A 22755-nucleotide genomic window follows, 5' to 3' on the forward strand; every position below is an offset into this window, starting at 1 on the left:
AGCCAGGTCTGTGGGTGAGAAGGTACCCTCTGCCAAGACAGCCCGTGGGATGCAGTGTCCTTGGTACGGGAGGCAAAGCTGGGAAAAGAAAACAGGCTCCCTGTGTGTGGAGCATGGCCAAATCAGGGCAGGGAGGAGGCCTGGGTGCAGCTGTCCCCACTGCTCATTCGGTCAGTGTAACTGGGGTCAGAGAGTTCAATTCACAACACGCCAACCATTTGGAGCAGTCAACAGAGCTATTTGTATCTTTGCCTTTTATTTCTTTCCCTTGTCCAAATAATCACCCATTGTTAACTCTGGGGTTTCTTGCTGGTTTTTTGTTCAGAAAACTGGAGGTACATGGACAAAGGATTACACATTTCTGTTCTTCAGATGTTGTTCTCTGCAGATGACACTCCCTGGCTCTATTTTAGCTGCTCTATTTTGGGCTTGGTATGATTTTTTTTTTTTTTTAAATGTTGCCATATGAGATAAAAATACAGGGAGGCACTAATCCCTCGAGGTATACAAAAATCACTGTGATGCTCTTACACTGCATCATCCCAGGCTCCATGAACACACGAGTCCACCGGCATGCTGCACTAGTCTCATAGTCCATGTCATTTCTCCAGCGCACAGCAGTTTCCCCCAAAGCAATGCACTGATCCCAGAACCCTGCTAGAACTGTTCTTGGCATGGCAGGGGTAATGTTATTTACATTTTCCTGATGATTTCCATTGTGCTTAATCTGAAAGTTGCATCCTTCCTGTGCCCCAGGGGCTAAAGCAGACAGGTATGCATGGGGCAGATGTGCTGTTGACTTCAGGGGCCTGCAGAGGCAGACTGAGAAGAGCTAACAGTGCTAACATTATGTTTCCTTGCTTTTCTAAAATATGCAAGGAGACACAGACCAAGCTGCAATGGAGAAGTAGTAAAAACATGTTTCTCACAGCAGTTTGTCACAGAAAGGGAATGTCATTCAGCAAATATTAAGAACAACTATGGGGACAGTTGGGCTGAGCACCTGATCTGTGATATGTGTCCCCACGCCTGTCATACCTGCATGGGTGCAGGTGTAAGGCATAAATCCGCCATCATCATTAGATGATCTTAAGTGATCTTATGTGATCTTAAGTGACTTAATCACTTTCAAATTTCCTGAATCAACGTTGCAAACTCCTGCAATGGAGACAAGCCTTTGCAGGGAATCTGTGTCAGCAAAGTGGCAAAGCCATTTGCTCAGACTTTCCCAGGCTCTGCTCTTTTCTATGATGGCCAGAAGGCCCCAGCCCATCTCCCATTCTCATTTTCCTTCCAGACTAATCAGCCAGTGCAGCATGTAGAAACATGAAAGGATTCTAAAGAGAAAAAGCCAGCTAAATAATTCAGTCCTGGAAAAATTACTAAGCAGAAGTTCATTTCTCATCACATGTAAGTGGCTTTACTCATCCATAACTCTGCTTGGAATAAATATAACCTTCTCTTGCCCTCATCTGGTGAGCACCAAACCAAATACATTTATTAACTGTGAACAGGCAGGAGTTTAACTTGTAGATAAGTGTTGCCCTGAAAATTTATAAGGTCAAGGGAACTGTGGATCTGTAACTGAATAGAATTTCCTTCAGAATATTCTCCCCACTACCATATTTCAAACACCCTTACTGCTGGCTTGACTCAAAACCATCCTTATCTACCCTAGCTTAGTCTCCAATTATGCCTCTGTAAAGGAGCTTAGTGATCCTTTCGGGTGAATGTCATCTGGACAGTTGGTATGCAGAAACCCTACACCTTCATTTAAGACCAATTAACCAAACCCTCTTGGTTCATAATTATTCTTCTTCTTCCCTGACAGAAAGAGCCTCCACAAAACCACAAAAAGTCATTCTTACCTCCATTCTGCCAAGAGGCACCAGATCCAGGAATTGTGATGAACCAAGAGAAAGAAGAAATGGAAAAGACATCAGTGACAGTTAATTTTTCCCTCTGAGAAGCATAAGTCAAGATTCCCATGCTAAGAAATATGTCTGAGAACCGTAAGCTGTACGAAAAAATGCACCTAAATTCTGTTCCTTCTTTTGTATCTTCTTATGGGGAGGAAAAGTTGGCCAACACAGAACACTGTAAAGTGAGAAAGAATGAGGAGGAGGAAGTGGGTTGTTGATGGCAATGCCAGCTGATGAGGACTCTTGCACTGTAAACCCACACTTTTATCCTGATTTTTTGGGTCCTATGTAACCAGCAGGTAGCATCCTCTGTTTAAGCTACATAGATATCCATTACTTCAGGCAGCAGCTGTAACAAGTAGGAGAAGCCAGGGCTGGAGATGCAGCACTGGCACACAGCAGTGGCCCCAGTTTGCAATACCACAGGGAGCTGAGCAGAGCCAGCACAGGGAGGAGGCACTGAGCAACAGCCAAGGGCCAGGGCATCTTTTGTCCTGGGAGCCTTGTGAGCTGGGGCAAGGCCAAAGCAGACTCCTGCTCAGGTCTAGGAGGATGTTCTCCTCCTGCTGAGGACACACAGCCTAGAGGAGTACAACTTCCACTAGCCCAAAGTACCTGTCCGCTCCACTACATCGGTAGGACACAGACTTGCCTGGGCTAAAAGCAAAAGTAGGAAGTGCTCAGCAAGAGCTGAGTGCCTTATGGGGCAGAGTTTCTTGCTAGGTTTCAGAGCCCAGTGTAAGAAAAGGCATGATTAATTTTTCAAGAAAGCAGAAGCTAAGGCACAGAGAGATCAGCAAACACCTGCCTGGTTAAAAGCGGGATTAGGGCTCCCATCCCATGTCCTGTGTGATTCCTCTAACTTAAGCCCCCTGACTTTCCAAAGAGAGATGGGACAAGCTTCCAACTTTCTCCCTGTATGACAAATGCTGTTAGTTATCTCTGATAGAGGTATTTCTTCTCTTTCGAAATTCATATTGACATCTGGGAGATGTTCCTGAGAGAAGAGATACTCTAGACAAGGCAGGGTACTACTCTGACAGCAACTACCCCACTTTCTGGATGCTAAACCCTTGTGAAGTTTGAACTGATTGAAACTATTTTCACATTGCTGTTAGATGATACCAGCACTGGGCCATGACCACAACTTCCTCCACATGGATGAACTTACCACTGTGCTTCTGGGACACAAAGTACAAGACAACATCAAACATTCAGGAAATGATAGCTATGCCAGTCTCCAAAGTGTAAGAGTATATGAGGAAATAGCCTGGTGGAGGATATACTTGTACTCTAATTTAGGCCCCCATACACTTTCAGCTCTCCAAGGCTTCCCCTCTTCCTCCAGAATACTCCACACCCCTTTCCTCTTCTGCATCAGGAAAGGCTAAGAACTTAGTGGCCTCTTCTTTCCTGCATACCTGAAATGCTGATGGTAGCTGCTGCTTTTGCGGCTCCAAAAGTTTTGCTGTGCTTGTTTGTGGCAAGACAAGTGAACAGGCCAGGTCGGGTGACATACACTTGCAGTCTGGAATCAACCACTCTGTCCTTGACGCTTTCTGCTGTAGACCCCGCAGAAACCTAAAAGGGTGAAAGTCCAGCACAGTAATATTAAAAAAAAATTAATAAATTAATTAATTTTATAAAAAGATGCAAACAAGCAAACAAAGGAAAAATCTAAGAGACAGGAGTCCCAAGCATTTAAATTAGCAGAGGAAGGTGTGGCAACGAGACAAAAGTGGTAGAGTGTTAAAGTTGCTGGCATTACTTTGGTGCTTTCATAGGAGCTGACCTCACACACAAAAATAAATGTTAAAAGATCTCTCCTATTTCATACTTCAGCAATATTTCTGCAATTATGTTTCAGTTCAAGAGAGTCATAGTCATAGTCTGGTTTATGTAATTGAGCTGGGTAATTACTACAGGGCTTCTTGTAGTAGATTGTTTACCTCTTCGTGCCTTAGCAAGGAATGGCGCAAGATGACTTTGTGAACTTCCGCTATACAGAGGAAGAAAGGAAAGTAGTCTGGAAGTCATTGATTCTGGATTAATAGAACCACTGCCATACTCTCAAAGCAGCCATGAGCAAAGAAAGTGCTGTGGCTGCAATACTCCAGCAGATGTCTGGTAGATATTCTTATCTGGCATCTGGAAATACGGAAGGGGCTGCAAATATGATAATTTTGGCAGCTCTTTTCCCAGATCAGTAATTCCCATTTAAATGAGCTTGAAGCTTGCTGGTATGGGCCAGTTCTGCTTGATTTACCATCAGGTTTTTCCTGCCAACATGGCATTCATTAAAGGAGGAGAGCATGGTACATACAGACTCTATCCTGAAAAGGCAGTAGGAAGGAGAGAATTGCCTGCTCTAATCTTCATACTGATAGGAAGCATCAAACGTAATTCAAGTGAGATATGCTGCCTGTGGATCTCATAGGTGCGACCTGACTCTAAGGACATTGCAGATTGTCTCCCTGGATCCACTCCAGCAAAACACTCTACCTACACATGTAACTAAAACAGAGATATCAATCTGACCTCCCTGGAGGTCGGTAAAAATGTGCTTTCAATGAGATCTTTCAGTGAAGTAAAATACCCGCAGGTATTGACAACAATAATTGAAAAAGCAAGAGGGATCTTCTCACTGTTGTAACATGTCTTGTAAGCAGATTGGATTCTCTATGAAAAGAAAATGCTGAAAAGAATATATTTGTTTTGTCTCACTCAGAGTCAGCTTGGAGTTGGGGTGAGAGAATGTTCATGGGAAGAAATCACTAAATAATAAGACCAACACAGTTTTTAAGTATTGCATCATATATGTCAGAGGGATCAGGAATATTTTTTGCTTTATAACATGAAATCAGTTCAAGAGGGTTGAAGCCCAGGGGATATTTTTTCACAGATATCTCTTTTGTTGCAGAGCTGCTCAAATTTCATTTTAGAGTCCTTTTCTCTCCAGAAGCCACTCAGCACTATGGTGCAGGGACCTTCTCAGTGGGAAGGAGGTAGTTCCTATAGGCCACTCTGCCTTCCAGCATCTTGGTGATATAGGTGGCTGCTAGCTGTGAGCATCTTGTGCTAATCCAGTCTTCTGTCCCCGCTGGCTCCTCAGGCCTCAGGTGTAGCCCTTCTGGCAATGCTGGACTGTGCCTGCTGAGCACAGATAACTGGGATTGTTCCTTCTGGCTTGGGACGCAGAAGAAAGAGGTAGCTCAGGTAACTGCGAGCAGTACAAGTAGTGCGCACCATGTACAGTCGAAAATCACAGGCAGTGGTGCCTAGCACTTCCACACTGGCCATCTGTTGTTTTCTTTACTGGAAACTTCAAGATGTTCCCTTGTGTAAATTGATTCCTTCTCCTTTTCAAGAACATTCCTGAGATTTTATTTCCAGGAGTTCTCTTTTTAGCCTTTAAAATATCACCTCAGTCACCAGGAAATTAGAGACCTCTTCATATCTTCACACCTGGCTCATTTATTCCTGGATATGTGGAAAACTACATTATAAGGTCCATGATGTCCTGTGGTGCATAGCAGGAAGAAAATGAATTGTGTTTCTATTTAGGTAAGGCAGGCAGCTGCTGCACAGAAGAGTTTCCATACTCCTCTTCCAGGGCAGCTCAGTAAGTTCAGCAGAGCTTGTCCTGTTGTTTGAGCCTCAGGACAATTACAGATCAGTGTTCAGAGACCATAATGCCACAGGCATGCTGCATCTTCAAGTGACTCACCACTGCTGTGAACCAGCCCTCAAATTTGCCATCTCTAGTCCACTGGCTTCCTGCTGACTCTCCCAGAGACAGGCTCTCATTAAGGTTTCCTTGCCATATTTAAAGTGAGGCAATCTGGAGCACTATCCTCCTGGGACTGTGCTACTCTTTTCAGACAGGAATGGGGCAGAGCAGATATGACCAGTCAGGCAGTGTCCCAGGAAGAGGCTGAGCACAGAGAGCACATCTCATGTACCTCTGCTCTCTGTGGGACCCATGCATTGGGATCTTGGCAGAGCTCTGGAAATACACTGCTCTTGCCAGGAATTTCAGACTCTTGGAAAAGGTTTCATTCACAGTGGGGAAGAACTCTTACATAAATACCTGCAGTTGTCGCAAACTAAATATTGTCAGAAATCACTGAGCACTCCTCTAAGGTATAGAGGAGGTGAGGAAGGCAAGACAGCCTGCAGACACGCTGCATGAGGTCTTAATAATGCGTTTTAATGTATGGAAAGAGGACTATACAAACCAGGATGGTGACAGCCAGCCTCCATTTAGCAGACACTCCGCCTGCCTCCACAGAATCCCTGAGGCTCACAACCTTTAAAAACTGTCAAAGACCGAAGACACCTTAAGCACATAAAGACTAAAGGGAACCCATGGCAGGCTTGGGCTGTAGAGCTGCCGTGACTGTGGTGCCCTGCTCAGTCCCACACTGACAATACTAGGAGTCAAGCAGGCCTTCAGTTCACTGAAACGAAGACATTGCAGTAGCTTACATACAGGCATGAAAGCCAGACAAATTGAAAGCAAGCACCTGTTAAGTGGTCAGGATCCTTATACCAAGGAATCTTTTCTGTGAGACACACTGGATTTGCATCCCTTGGTGCCTGCCACTGAAGAGGGTGCGTCTTTCTCGAGAACATGATTCTGGCCAGAAATAAATTGATGACATATTTCACATCACCTAGGTCAGTCTAGAAAATTTCAGATCTATTCTCTTCTTCAAATATGCTGTGCATAATGCTGTTCCACTGGTATTTAACCTCAAGACAGTTTGCTCTATCTAATTCCTTGGTTTGTGTTACTTTGTCAAATTCGCAGTTTTGCCTTGTTATTGTCACAACATTATAAAAAAGGGAAGGAACGATAGCTGCAGAAATACACAAAAAATCCTAGAAATTTTGGCTTGGAGGAAGGTAGGAGTCTAAAGCACTCTTCATCTTGGGCTTTCCGGATCCTAACAAATGAAGTCTACAACAACCTGAAGAAGGGGTATAATGCTTTTTCAGAGGAGAAAACTGCAGCAGAGAGATGAGCTGTACTCAACCAGTTTGAAAAACCAGCTGCTAAGTTAGCAAGGAATAGAAACCACTGGTGCTGACTACCAGCCTTCTTGTGCTTCCAGCTGATAGCAGTGCTCCAGAGCCAAAAGTATGAAAAAGAGGCACTTACAGCTTTCCCATTTTCCAGCCAGGTGACAGTAGGGACTGGAAGGCCAGTTGCTGTGCACCGCAGTGTCACCACAGACCCAAAAGTGATGTTTTGGGATTCGGGAGCCTTCAGGATTCTGGCAAAAACTGCAAGAGAAGACAAAGGTGCTCGTTGAATGACAATGTAAAGCTGAGGCTGATGCTGACATGGGAGTACTCCCTCCCCAGTGGGTCTTGAAGTAAGTCACAGCCCCATGAATAAAAGCAGAGCATAGAGCAGGCTTCCCAGTGAGTGACTGTGGGGAAAGATGGGACAGGAAGGGCTTATGGATATGACTGTCTGGTAAGAAATACTGGAGATGTAAAACCTGTGAGTGAAATAGAAATGAAGGCCAGCTTTGAGATGTAGGCATGGCAGGCAGGAAGACAGTGATTAACTGGAGATAGGTCAAAGGACAGAAAACAAAAGGACCCAAGAATGCAGCCCCTCTCCACCCTGCCAAAGCATCAAGGAAAAAGTAGATAGGAAGAGCAGTCTTTAGAGTTTAGAATATAGGATGATATGGTAATTTAGTAGTTCTCATAGGTTGCATGCAGTTTGTAGGTTTTGTATCTTGCACCGGTTGGTCACTGTAAATTAGAATATTCAACACAAAAGGAGACAATGTGTTGGAACAAGGTCCTTGCTCTCTTTTCTTCTCACTCTTTTTTCCTCTTGCCTCTTTGCCCCTTCTCTTGCCTGCTCTCTCTGTCTGCTTCTTCCACCTTGCTCTCTCCTACCGCTCTTATCCTAGCACTCTTCTTACCTCTCTTACCCCTCTTAGCTTTTTTACCTCCCTTACCTCATACTCCCCTCTCTCTCTCCCTCTCCCTTTGGGGCTTCCCTTCAGCCGAGGCTGGTGGCTGACAGCAGCCCTCTTTCCCCACGACCCTTGCAATAAAACCATGTGTTTCTAGAATATCTCAAGTCTGCAGAGTTCCTTGTCCCTGCTGTCCACAGATGCCCCTACAAGTTGACTGCCTTGGGAGAGAGATGAAGAGGAGGAAAAAAGTATCTAGTTACGGTCCGCACCTTACAGACCAGGAGTTTACCTCTGGAAATTTCTGTCAAGTCCAAAGCCTCAGAGGAGGTAATGTGCAAGAAAAGCAGGAGCAAAATCTTCAGTAGCATGCAGATGGAACAGCTTACAGCAAAAACGCAGCAAGCTACCATGCTGCCCTGTCCAGAATGACCTCCTGTGAAACTTTTTCCAAACCATTAAAGACTACCAGTGTAGACATGTGGCATGAAGGTTAAGAGTCAAATAAACATCTCAATCTGACTGTAGTTATTAAGGTTTGCCACAGAGTGCTGTAAACACTGGCATTTTCCACACAACAACAAGCTGCCCTACAGGAATATTGTCTAACATCAAGCATCAAGGTATGAAAGAATGGCTGGCAAAAAATTTAGGAAGATGAAATTATAATGGAAAAGTAGATTTTTAAAGTGGCTTCTCAGTTCTACGACTCTTGCATCTTTTGTGGAAATATGGTTACTGGGCACCACTTATCTGCACTTTGCAAATAAGCAAAATAAGCATTCTCTTCACCCCTTTTCTTCCCTCTCCTTCTTTAGTTGTTGGGGGGTTTTTTGTTGTGGGGGAGTGTGTTTTGCGGGGAGAAGGCAAAGGAGGGTACTCTTGACCAGAAATAACCATTGAAGTATTTTTGCTGAAAGCTTATCTTGATCCAGAAACACAAGCCTAATGGTCTTTACAAGGTGCTGTACTTGGACCACATAGAGAAATGCAGAGAAGAGAAATTTCCCACCTGGAACATTTGAATTTTGACCTAAAATTTTTAATGGAAATGCCAGAATGTCTGTATGGAAGCACGCTCAATAGCACTGCCATTTCTTACTCAAATTTCTCATGCTTGGTGAATAACACTTTCTGGACCACACAGCAATGTCTAAAAGTCTCCATCAGAAACTTTAATAAGCAGGGAATTTTCTCTTGGACCTGTCAGAAAAGCCTGAGATCTTGTTTGCTACTTCTACCTGTATATTTCTCCTTATCAACTTACCTCACCATGTCACCATCTTCTGTTTGCCCTGTTCAGAATTAGAACATCTGTTCCCACTATTTGTGATGGGAAGGCTTTGTCTGCAAAATTGCAGGTTGAACTGAAAAAAAGTATATGCTTTCCACATAGTGCTTCCACCCAGTTCTGAGCTGGTATGCATCGGAGATTTGTTTTGACAAAGAGCCTGATAACAGCTTTTGCCCATAGATAAGTAGCAGTAGAGTTAATTTCAGCATGGAAATCTTTTCATCATTCAATAAACTCTTGGGCAAGGGCTTTTAGGAAGATTAAGTTTAATGTCAGTGAAGCGAAAATGGTGAGAGCATAAATATTATATTGAGCTTCTTAATTTTTCTGTGCGCTCCAAGCAATCCCTCTGTCTGTGCTCAGTGTCACCTGCCTAAACTCAAAGCAGAGCAGCATCAGGCTTCTGCACCCCCCTACCCCTCAGCGAGGTATGAAACTCCATCAGTAATAAGCAAAGCTGAAGTCACTGGCCCAGAGGCTTTTCTCATGAATGATAAGTAAAATGAGACCTTTGTCTGAAGTTTCACTTTAGGCCCTCAACACCAGATGGTTACAAATTCGGACCCAATTCTGCAGGCTAAGCTCATAATTATTTTTTTACTTCTTTTGGAGAAATACTAAACTTTGGGGCCTGTCCTCTGGCAGCAGTTACATTCACGTGGCTCCTGCTGAAGCCAGTATGTTAGCTTCCAGGGTCAGAATATGGCTCTTAGTGTTTTCCTAGTGCTGCCCAGTGTGCTGCCAGGACCCTTGCCCACCTGATGCTGCTCTATGACCCTGCTGCTCAGGTCCTGCCCAGTTAATACCAGTGACAAATTACCAGCACCCAGTTACCTAATGCTGGATGGTGGCACATATGTCCTTCTCTGTACCAGCTGCTCTCCCAAAGTCTGCTAGGATCTTTCAGTCAGGAGGAAAAAAGACACACTTTGAAAATGGCAATAGCACAGGCAGGGTGCAAAGCCACAGTAAGCGCTATGGCTGGCCCAGCTTCTGGCTGGCATGGTGCCTATGAGGAGGTCACAATGCTGCATTCCTCTTCCCAGGGTTGAGCCATCAGCAGTGATCACTGCTCTTGCTTTAGTGGCCCAGCACAGTGCTAGGTAAGCAGTTGTCTGCCAGCATAGGGAAGGCCATTCTTAGAATCCTAAAACACTGTATATAAGAATAAAAAAATCTATTAACAGCTCCTAAACATTCACATGTTTCTGGTAGCAAGTACTGCAGAGAGAGATAGCTAAATAAAATTTGGCCTATAAGGAACTAAGCTGATTTCCAAAGTGTGGAAGAATTGAAATTCTTTCTATTCTCAGTGCTATCATGTGCACATTTCAATCCCTTTAAGATTGAAGTTACAGATTTAATTCTTTAATGTTTCAGGTACTTACATTTGCATGCTTTCAAATATTTTACTTAAAGTTCAGCTATGTACCTAAAGTACATAGCTGTAGATGGTATTACTGGATAAAATGCAGAGGGGGGATTAGATTAATTTATTTTCAAATGAGAAATTTCCTGGGAAAAGGGCCAGACTTTCTGGGTCCCAAAAGATTTTGGAGCATGGCTGATTGGCCGATCCAGGGACACATTTTCCAAAGGGCTTTTTATCAGTTTGGGAAACAGTATTAAAAAAATAGCATCAGCTATTTCTCAACCACATAATCTAAGGATAGATGATCTGATGTTGCTGTCAGACTTAGTGCTGTGGGACAGTCAGCATGGATTGCATAAGTGCAGCCAGTGTCAGTGTCACCTTCCACCTGTGCAAAGCAGGGCAAGAACAGCAGGATGAGCTCACGGTCCATTTTGGCAACTGCATAAGCAATGAAACCTGTCTGCATCTAAATGGCGGAACACAGTCCCCACAACTATGATTTTTCTGCCCCCTCCCTCACCCCCCCCTCCAATTCCACAAGTAAAGAAAAGAGGCAAAGACAAGGAAGAAATGGCAAATCTGGTGGTGGTATAGCTGGCAAAAAGAGGTGGGTGAAAGGCAGGAAGAGGAAGAATCAGGAAATAGCAATTAATGTTCATAAAAGTAATTTTTTTCTAGTGGGCTCAGAACTCTGTCTTGTTCTCAGTTTTCCTCAGAGTGAAAATTTTCAACAACCAGGTGATTTCTAATACTTCTGTCACTTGTCTGCCATTTCCCACATCCTCCTGAATGGGGATTTTGCCCTTGTTCCTTTAGCTACATTGCCATTACAAGGTTAGCAACATTCTCATCAATACCCCTGGGCTCTCTGCACTGGATTTATCCACAGGCATGCCAAAAATCAGTTAGAAAAAGTGAGCAAAGACAGCTTAATATATTTATTTATTTTAGCAGAAAATGAAACGGAGGAGCTGTAAATGAAATCCAGACAGCTAAAAGCCAAGCCAGCATGTCAAATTTCACTCCCAAGCCCCTCAATAAATGTATTTTTTTTACAGCCTTGATAAATGATGTTCTGTGCACTGCAGGGCTTGCTAGGCCATCTGTACCATGGCCAGCTGCTCTCGTTTCTGAGAATTACGTAACATCATCCAGTCCAAACAGTAGGGCTTTAATTCAGTCACAAAATTCTTATACTATAAAAAGATTAAAGCAGCATGTCCTCTCCCCTGCCTCCATGCTGAATGGATAACTCTTTCCAGGTGACTTTTTTTCCCCATTGCCTTTGACTGAGCTATGTTTCATTTCCCAGGTTTGGGGTCTGGTTCCATAGTTCTGGCAGATGCCTACCCTCAGTCTGGGTAAGGCTTATTTTTTTGTTAAGTAAGGCTGGATTTGTCCAGTCACAAACAGGCAGCTGTGTAGGTGGTCTGGGGCCATGCTGCTGCTTTGGGGAAAGGACAAAGTGATGGCCCAGAGCACCAGTGATGCTGTTTGAGTATTGCCTTTTTTCTTTTATATGTTCTCTGTATTCTTCCCACATATATTTGTAGCTCTGTAGTCTATTGTATTAGTGACTACTTCTCCCAGTACTTTTCCCTAGGCAGAAGGACAAAACAAACTCCAAGCCCTGGGAAGTGTAGGGCCTCTGTGCTATCTTGGTTCCTCCTAAGAATCAAAGCAGAGACCAACTTTTTGACACACATTCTCATGGACAAAGTACAGGTGGTGCCAAGAGAGGGCTCTAGAGAAGGAGCTTTACCTGACGGGGTGGAATTACATCACCACTTGTCCTCTTAATTGGTGCTTTTTATCAATTGTGCTAATTTCCTAAAACCTATAAAATGTACTCATCCTTGGGGGGCTGGGCTTTTGTGGATATCTTTCCATAACTGCCCCTGAAGGCCTTCAAATAAAGATCTGCTCTTTTATTACCTCTGTACTAAAACTACCTCAAGTTTCATTTCCAGGGAAAAAGACAACACCAGGACCATTCAAGCACTAGTTTTGGAGCATGGGGTAGGTTGCTTTATATCCAGAGGCCACAGTTGCTTTGGTGAACCCTGTATTTAAGAGAATATGAGCAACACTTTCCCATGTAAATTAATTAACCTAGCCTGTCAACATCCACAGGTGTTCACATCCAAGAGTTTGTTGCTACTGGCATACTGTAAAGCATCTGCACCCCCAGTACTCCAAACCAAGGTAAGGCACCAGGAGATGAATTTGTCTTGGCAACCACCTGGCAACATTCCCTTCCCACTGCACCCAAAGCCTGCCTTGACACATGAACCAGACCCAGTGTGCACATCCTGCCAGATCTGTTACCTCAACCTGCATCACTTTCCCCAACTGCTTTGTATTTATCAATGAAAAATTTTGGGTGACGGAAACCAGGTCATGCATATTTTTTTGCAGCTAAGCTGCAGAACACAGTAAAGGCAAATCTTGAGTGCATGATATATTTTCCTTCGCATCCAGTGTTGTGTTGAGATCCAATGTGTCTGTATTGCTGCAGGAACTGGTAAACTTCATATTGTCTTGGAAGGTTTCCTGACATAAATATCCTATCAAAGACTTTGCACTGTGCAAAATTCATGTGTAATTATTTAGCTAAATTGTTTGTGTTTGCCAGTGTTCCCATAGCTCTTTTGTTCCTGAAGTGTGAAAGGTCAGAATTATTTCTTGTCTGCAGAGGTGTGTCTGGGCTTGGACTTTGCTTACAAAACCATTTAAAAAAACCAAAAACATTTCCACTTTCCAGCTGTATGCTCTGAAGAACCAAGAACTTGTGCTGCTGTGGTTTTTGTGAGTAAGAAGTCCATTTGCCTAACTCCTTGTTCAAATTCACTTAGCCCATAACTATTCACTCTTCCTGACAAGCCTAAACTAGGCAGTCAAGGAGAGATGATTTGTAGGGGGCCTACCATTTCCTTCAAACTGGTGAGAGACAAGGAAAGGTCTGACAATACATTCTCAAATATATATAAACCTGCAGCATTTATGTTTTCTAACAGTACCTGCATGAAATAAAAACAGTGCTTGAAATGCCAGAACCAAGAACAGGCCACACATAAAGTTCATGGACCAACAATCACAGAGACAGCCACACCAAGCTATGTGCAGCAGCTAATCACATTCCAAAAGCCAGGGCTAACCAGGCAAGACACAATCTCTGCTGCTGAATCCCACCTTGGAGAACAAACAAATTCCCCAGCAAGAACAATCAACCACTCCTCTTGCAGCAGTAGGTTCTGTGCGTGGCTTAGCACTTCCAAAATGGGGATGGGTTGATAATTAAATCCCATGATAACTGCAAGGTCAGTTTCCCTTTGATCTCCAAGTATTTCTTACCTAAGTTCTGTATTTAACTCTTTTTTCTAAGTAAATTCTTTCTAAGTAAATTCTTCTACCAAGTAAATGCAAAGAGGAGCAAAATAACTCAGAAAAGCTGATATGAGACACTTCCATTTATCTCTATCAAATTGCTTATCTAATTTATTTAATCTATGTACAAACATGCTTATTGCTAGAGAACCGTGTATATACAAGTTATCAAAACAAACAAAAATTTACAAACATTGTAAGAAATCCACACAATCACTGTATTATTTTTCAAGGAACAGCACTATTATATATAGGGCCCAAAATAGCAAGGTGAGGAAGAGCTGTAAGTAAGCTGTAAGCAAACAGCTTCATCATCCACTGACCCTCACTCTGTTGTTTGGGTAACTGAGGAGGATAAGCCTCCAATGCATCAGAAATATCAGTATTTTATACAAAATTGCAATATGCAAGCTTTTCTGGCTCCTGATATTTTAATTGGGCAACTTGGGTCCTGCTGTAGTCCTTAAAACATCAGCAGCACAGGCTAGACTCCACAGCAATGCATAGACACTCAACCTGGAGCCTGAGGCTATGATATGGGCACCAGGGACAATTCAAGGTCTCTGTGGAAGTAAGATGGAGCAAAGCAATCTACATCCTGAATCATATGCCTTCAGATTCAAAGCTCTAGTGTCTGATATCAAAGCAAATTTTTCCTAGCAAGGCAACAGCTTTCCAAGGCAACTTTATTTTACAGCGGAGTCCTAGATTTATGGCTGGTAGGACAATTTGCATTAGTAGAAAGACTCAGTGATGGTAAACATATCAACCACTAACTTCTCATCTGTGAAAGGCTTTACACTGCATGTAGATATCTCTGGAATCCTAAAAGGAGACACCACAAATACGCAAAGATGTAATAAACAGGAGTAAAATGTAAATAGATAGCTTACATCCTGTGTAACTATATAAAACCTGTTCTGTACAAGTGTTCATCTCTATATACAGAACAAACACTAGATTCAAGGACAAGTGAGGATAATGTGTTCAAATTACTTCCCAAGGAAATGAATGAGGAAATTCTTTTCATGTCAGTATTGGTCTTATATATGTGTTTGGTTTCTTTGAAGGAAAGACCCTTTTAAACCTCTCATGTTCTGTCTTGTCTATGGTACAGTCACATCAGGAGCATTTATCTCAGCCTCTACCCACTACTGCCTGTGAAACTGGAAAAGAAGTTCCCAGACTCCCGAAGTCAAGGAGCAATTCCTTTGCTTGTTCCATTCATGATCACAACCCACCATGACTGCTACCAGTCTGTGTGCATGTATTGAAATCTTCACAGCTACACACAAGTCTCCCACTCTAAAGAATTGATCAAACAATTATGGGGAATCACTGGGATACCCAAAAATTAGATAATTCATGCATCATCCTGACATCTGATCTCTGCCACTGGGTAACAGCAATGCCATAAATCTAATCACACGTCATGCGAAAAGTACTTCCTTTCACCTACTTTAAAGTGCTGCTAGCAGTAGCTGCTAGGATGTTCCTTGTTTTGGGGGATAGCAAGGAGCCTGTTCTCTGCTAACCTTATTCATCACTCATGCTTGATTTTTGGTATTGAAAACTCATCTAGTTCCTCCTACATCAGAGATCCATCTTGGTTCCAAATTCTCAACCCCCTTTAGATATGCCCTTTTTGTTGATGGGCATATCTATGAAGGGCTCCAGCCACTTCAGAATACTTGTCTCAGTTTGCTCTGGTCCCCTTTGTCTGATAGCTATGGGTATTCCTTCCCCTCTACTCCCTTCTTTATTGTTTTGTGGGAAGTTCATGCTTTCTAGCTAGCCAACGGTTTACAAGAGAGAGGGATCCTAGCTGCCATATCTTTTTTTCTCTTAAAACCACAATTCATGCAATGATGTGAGAAGGTCATAAATTTTTCAAGTGCATTCCCAAGGTCTTTTTAGGGGGAAAAAGTTTTTGTGAAAGGAAATAACCGGCTCAAATGCTTCTTAAACGAGAATCTTGCCTTGTCTGAAGCATCATGCTTCCCAGGAGGCCTTCACTGCAGCTTCTCAATGCCAGAGGCCACCATGTGATCATGACTCAAAGGCAGCATGAACCTCATGCCAATGCCACAGCATAGCAAGCCTTGGGAGCAAACTGAATAGCTCACCCCTACTTGTCATTTGCTGAAGGTCTGAGCCTGTTTTCTTCCCTCTGCAGCTGTAATTAGGGCCGTGGTTGTTGCTGCAGCATCTGAGAGCCTTGGGATGACTCTGGTGGATGCTGCAGGTAGGAAGAGGTTTAATGAGATATTCTGGGTTTTCAGTTATGCCCACCCCACCCCACTGAAGTCAGTCAAATACTTTGGTGTAATTACAGGCAAACTTGCTCTTTCCCAGTAATGCTTCCATCTCCATAACATTTTGCAATTTTTAAATTCAAACTTCTGCATTCACCCTTTACTGTCATGGGACATTGCCTGCAGGTACATACACCAGCACCAACACAAACAGGAAGGCCATCCTTTCACAGAGTTTCTGCCTCTACTCAAGGCAGAGCCAAAGATTCTTTGTCAGTGTTGGTATTAGAATTTCTATGAGGAAATTTCACCCAATATGAAGACCTGCAAGCTTCCTTGCCAGTTTGCTAGTTGGCAATTCACCTGAGCCAAAACACTCTGGCTCAAAAGATGATACAGATAAAAACTCAGATTTCATACTGAAATCTAGTATGTGGGAAATGCAAGGTAACAGTGCTGACTGGCGGCTTCAATGGGTCTCTTAGTATCTCCCTTTCCTACACCAACTCTGACAAGTGCAGCAAGTCAACATAAAAGTGTAAAAACCTTTCTGGATGACATATCCAGAGTCAGCTTTCATTTGAAATACAGATCACCTCCAGAATATGGTCTATCCAAATTGATAGAATTGTCTGCACTAAATGCATGCATTCCTGTTACTTAAATTTTGGTGTGACTTGCTAGTCTGTTGATTTATCTGTGATGCAAATTTGTCCCAAGACTACATATGATATCCAAAAAAACAGCTGAAAGAGGCTAGCGGTTTACACTTTACAAGGACAGTCTCTTAACAAAATAGCAATGGCATTTTTTTCTATTGTCAACTAGTCTGCCATCCCCTCACTGGAACACCAATTAGACTAAATGATTAAAATAAAAATCTGGACCAAATATGTCAGGTCCTTTCTTCTGAAGGGATAGTTCTCCAATTTCTTTTTTTAAGAAAAAAAGGAAATTCTTATTTTTAAGCTTAAGGCAGTTTTCAGAAGTGGCTTACAGGGGAACATTTTTGTGGCCTATGGCAGGGTATTATTTTGGTAGCTAGTAGTAAGCAATAAAACACGGCCAGGAAAAGACTTCTATCTACCAGGGCTGGAATGCAAAACCAAACAACATCTAAGCTGAGGGAGTGTAAGAATCCTTGCTTCTACCCTTGTTTGGATTTGATTGTTTTGTGTGCTGTCACATAGTAGCACAGAATGAAGTGAAGCAGCAACATTTCTGCAGAGACATAAATGAAATGGCCTAATTAAAGAAAGAGTCAGTAGTCCTCAACCAATGCCTCTTCAGACAGTTGGAAACTGCAGAGATTTGAACCAAAAAATGTTGATAAATTTATGGAGAATATAGATAGTTTTTTGTTAAACACACTGCATCTTCTAACATTTGCCCTGGATAATTTGTTTGTTTCCTTACAGATCTGTGATTGTTAATTTCTAGACATGTGTCTGTAGAATGATGACTTCAAAACCAGAAGTTATCACACAGTATACTACTGAATTCCACAAGTCTCTAGTACTATGGACAGGAGATCAAGCTCAGTTTCATGTAAATCACAAGATGGAGTTGCATCTAGCTCATTACATAACCAATAGGGTCATCCACATAGTCTCTCCTCCCACATAGCAGTCCCTATGTTTATTGCCTTTTTCTATACTTTTCAACATTAAGAATACATCACCGTGCAAACTGGAACTTCAGAAGTTTCATTAGGTGGATGCAACACCTAGAAAGACAGGAAATTTGTTCTTTACCCACAAGGAAAGAAAAACCTTTTTTGCAGAGCAGGTTCCAGTAGACTATTCACACTGTCTTCCTACATCAGAAGACTGCCATTCACATGCTGCTGTTGGATTGGAAGGATGCCTCTTGGAAAAATATTTTACCTTCTGTTATGTTAGTGCCTAAGTCACCAAAACCCTTTGTACATTTCAGCAACAATAATTCCATTAATTTCCAGAAAAGGTCTTTCCATAGTTAAAGCTAAACATAAGGTTAAGGCTGAAATGTGGTTTATGGTATTTTTCCATTTGCAAGCAGCTGTTACTTCAAAACTGTCAGAAATTATGGCTTTTCAATTTATTTCGTGATTTTTTGTTTTGAAGAATGAAGAAGGACAAGAGCCCTTCTTCATGTGAATTCTACCAATTTACAAAGTGGCCTTTTCCTTCCCCCAAGGAAGAAGAAGAAACATTCTCCAAAACAAAGAAAAAAAATGAGCCCAGGTCAGGCAATGACATCCCTAAATCATCACAAAATTTACTAGTTTGTGGCTGTTCTGCAATTGACACTTCTTATTTGATGCAGGAATTACATATAATTTCAATGCTGGCTATAAGGACAATATCTGAAAATGATGGTGAGGGATTAAAGCAAAACCATCCAATGGAATTTATTTCACATATTAAGAAAAAATTAATGAATCAGCTTCATTCTGTGTCAGAGTGATAAGCACATTCATAACAGGAATATTGCCATATCTCTTACCACACAAGAGCTCATGGCTTTAAATATATTCTTTCAGTATCACACAGTTCATACTTCATGGATATGGAGAATACCATTCTTAACTTACTTCAAATCTTGGAGACTGTACAGTTTTAGGCAGCAGGCTGAGAAGTTAACCTGAAAAGTTCTTGCATGGCTTTTGTGGAACTGGTCCTATTAATGGACTGGATTGATGTCAATGCAAATACCAAAAAAAACCAAAAATTCCTCCCCTTCTGTGGCCTATGTACCTAAATAGCTGTCCAATGTATAAAAGAAAAAAAGACAAAGGTCTTACAGATCCTACTGATTTCAAATGTTCAGAGGAGGCTCAAAAAATACCTTCTCGGTACAGCTTAAATCTTTATACCCTGCCCTGAGTTTTCACTTACATCAATGGGAATTTCTGCATTCGATGACAAATCTCAGCACTGTTGATGACAATAGCTGCTTCTCTATTTTCAAAAGAATGATTTCATATTTCAGATAAAAATGGAACATCATAGCCATCTCAGTCAAGATCTTATCAATAAACTTCAGCCTTCAGGTATCTGTGTGAACTACAGATCAGATAAGAAAGCAAATGCTTCTATTTGACCACAGTTCTGCATCTTGGATTTATCCAGGAACCTTTCAGTCAGATATTCACTTTGTGATCAATACCACAAACAACAGGAAATTTGTGGAAATCCTTTGGCAATATACTGCTTCACTGAGTATATGAGGTTTTGCAGAAATGTACATTATAAAAATTTATAATGCAATTATTAAAAAGCTAGTTAGCAAAATGCTTATGACGATAGAAACTTAATACAAAACTGCAGGTCAAAAATGTTGCCTCCAGGAAATTAAAAACTCATTTCTTGGAAAACAGTCAAGATTATAATGTTGCTTTATCTCAATGCACGTGTTACCTTCTGTAGACATCTATGGATGTACAGTAGCAAGAGGAAGTAATCTATAAAATGCCAGTTTTAGCAGACCCAGCAAACTCAGCATTTCTTATTTGTATGGCTTTGCACAGTACTGTGGAAAAGGCTTGTTTCTGCCTATTGCACTTCTGCTTCATGCCAGTACTTTTACTAGTTCTTTTTTTTTATAAGATGAGTAGGCTGTAACTAGAAGAACCAAGTGAGGAAAACACCACCATGCAGCTGTGGTGCACAGCTGTGAACCAGCTCACTAATGAGCAATCAATTTATAATGACCTCAGCAGACGTCAAAAAGAACCAACCCTACTCCTTTGAGACATTCTTCAAAACTAAACCAAAGACATTTATCATTTTACTGCTACAGGACACACCAAGATCATTGTATGTAAATCTTTTTCAGGAGTGACGCCTATCTTGCATAGCCACTCATAGTCACTTGGCCAATGCTTGCCTCTTTTATCCCTTCTTCATCCCTCATTTCCAGAGCTTATTCCCTGATGTCAAATCAAGGGGATGCCCCTATTTCTTTTTTGATGATGGCTTGTTTCTTTTCCTAATACCCTCCAGGCACCCCAGGCAGACTTTCAGTGAGAGAAGTGCTGTCCATAGACTCAACACAGTTCCCAGTAAAGAACTCAGCTCTTCCCACAAACCCAACAATTAGGTCCATTATGACGATGTGTCTACCACATGTGGATTATGCCTTTTAAGGAAAAAAATTATTTCACCATCACTTGTCCAAATTCATCTGGGTTTGCCCTAGATTTGGAGAAAAGATGCAAAAAAGGCAATATTTTTAATCCTTTTAATTAAAATCCTGACCCAGATTAATTTATTATAATTCATGATCTAAGGTAATGATTCTATAATTCATGAAACATGTCCTGGGAAAGTGAACAATCTGCCCTAACTTTGGACAGGTCAGTGCAGAGTGAAAAACCCACAGAATTCTTATCTCCTTCACCCCATTCACTGATAAAAATCAGGAATTGAAAAACCAGTTTCACAAAGAGAGGCCTTCAGTGCTTTCTTTTTCCTGACAAGAACTGCCCCTGAATTTTCATCTAAAACCTATTGCTCAAATTATTTCAACTTTGCTTTTAAAATCATAAACCCTTAAATATATTTAAGCTATAAAAAGTAATAAATATAGGCCAGTATTATGAATATTGAGGAAAGCTGACAAGGAATAGAGGAAAAAATATTTGGAAAATCAAAATAGTAGTATTTTTTTAAACAATTCTGCCTTGGACCACTGAAACCAGACAAGCAGTACTCTGAAGTATCTCAGTAGTGTATACATTTGGACCGAAACTGTTGTCAGTTTGAACAAATGGATCCTGTGCAGTTCACTCTATGTACTTGTGACCTGCTGTAATTTCTGGGCCAAGCTGAGCAAGTGCCTGACCAAAAGTATATTTAGGAGCCTGATTGCCTGCAGAAGACAGAGAGTCATTCTTTCAAGAACATCTCTGCACTTTGAACAATGCCTTAAACTGATTACATGATGTGGAAGCCCAGAAGATAAGGGGCTAATGTGAATGTCTCAAACACTGTTAGCCACATAGCTGTGGAGCCAACCAAGGATTATTAGTAGCAATGGCCGATTACCAACCATGACTGGAGAAAGGGGCCTTATGGAAGTAGGGCAGTACTTTTCTGGGACTAGTGTCCTTGTCCAGGCTCCCAGAGCTAAGTACAACAGAGTACAGCTGAGGCACAGGAATGAATGTAAAGGGGGATCAAGAGCACCCAAGATCCCTGAAGGACTTCAACCCATTTCCAGAAATGGGGTGCACATGACTGGTTTCATTTGCTGCACATGACTGGGCTGCACATGACTGGTTTCATTTGCATAGAAAGTGAGAAACATTGCTCTAGGGCATGGAAAGTTCACTGTAAAAAGGACTACAAACCCTGGGTACACATGCGTTCCAGGGGCCTGCATACTCCACCAGCTGGATTGATGCTGGAGCCAGGACTGTCCTCCTCCTTTCTTCTTTTTATTCTTTCTCCTCCTCCTTAATCCATCTCTCTCTCTCTCTCAGTCCCTCTCCTTTCAATCTAGCCATTTATCCAAAACCCACTCACTGCCCCATGCTTATATAGGAGGTCAGGGATTACCACACACATTTCCATGCCAAATGTGTAATTCATTAATAAAACTTTGTAAGCTTTTGCAAGCCTTCTTACTTTTGTCATTCCTTTCAGCCACAAGGACCTATGATCCTTGGGTGCCCCCTTCCATATAAGGAAGGGACTAATGCCACATGGGACTAATGCTGGATCCATTAAAGTGGAAGCACATAATAAATCAAGATCCATGTGATCCAGATCTAGCTAGGCATAAACAATTACACTGCTCTTTGAATGGACACTCGCCTTGAATGAAATATTCATAGTTAACCAGCTATGTTTATTCATTTTGTTTTAATATTAAACCACACTATGCAGGCTGGGGACTCCAGTAAATACTAGGACCAAGATTTTTTTTTTAAATATGTTAATGTTATTACAGAGAAGTGATAAACAACAATTTTCATAAATTTTGTGAACACAATGAATGCTCAAAGAACACTGGAGTGTTATTTTCCTGCTTTGAATAATTTTAGGATATTATTTATTTGGAGATATTTTAAAATGCTGATACTAGTGGGATTGGGGAGGTAGGAGGGGAGGGATACTAAAAATAATAAAAGAGGCATGTGAGGGTGATGTGTGAGAGTACCTACTTGCAGATGTACACAGGTATGCACACATGTAGTTATGCTAAACATCCATGAAGCTTACTAAGCAAATGAGGACCCTTCTCTATTTTCTGCATTACAGTCATCCTGAATCAGAAATAAAAATTAGTTCACCTACTAAATCAGTCATAGCCCCACCCACTCCACAAACCCTTGCCCAAACCAAATTCTCTTACAGGATTCAGGAAGATAGAATGCCTTGTTGCCAACATCTGGGTACCCTTGTCTACTGTTATCATCACTTTGAAACCGGTGGTGGTTCACACCACAAAGCAAATACTTTCTGTACATAAGAATTGGACACAGAGTACATAAGGACATAAGGACCAGAAACTGAAAAATCAATCTGGTATTCATTCAGTGGTTGACTGGGTATGCACAAGGGTCTGGCACATGGAGCTACAGCCTGGTTCA

The 22755-nt window shown here is 41.8% G+C and overlaps 1 protein-coding gene across 1 annotated transcript in view; it reads right to left on the bottom strand.

The window, feature by feature from the left end:
• MUSK (muscle associated receptor tyrosine kinase) overlaps positions 1 to 22755 on the bottom strand; it is a 52948-nt gene that overhangs the window by 20514 nt on the left and 9679 nt on the right. The window contains exons 6-8 of the mRNA XM_066339821.1: positions 7087 to 7211; positions 3344 to 3503; positions 1869 to 1875 (exon numbers count right to left, since the gene is read on the bottom strand). Of these exons, the coding sequence (XP_066195918.1) occupies positions 1869 to 1875; positions 3344 to 3503; positions 7087 to 7211 (292 nt within the window). The remainder of the gene's footprint in view (positions 1 to 1868; positions 1876 to 3343; positions 3504 to 7086; positions 7212 to 22755) is intronic.

Source organism: Sylvia atricapilla, chromosome Z (assembly GCF_009819655.1).
Source record: "Sylvia atricapilla isolate bSylAtr1 chromosome Z, bSylAtr1.pri, whole genome shotgun sequence".
Classification (NCBI taxonomy): domain Eukaryota; kingdom Metazoa; phylum Chordata; class Aves; order Passeriformes; family Sylviidae; genus Sylvia; species Sylvia atricapilla.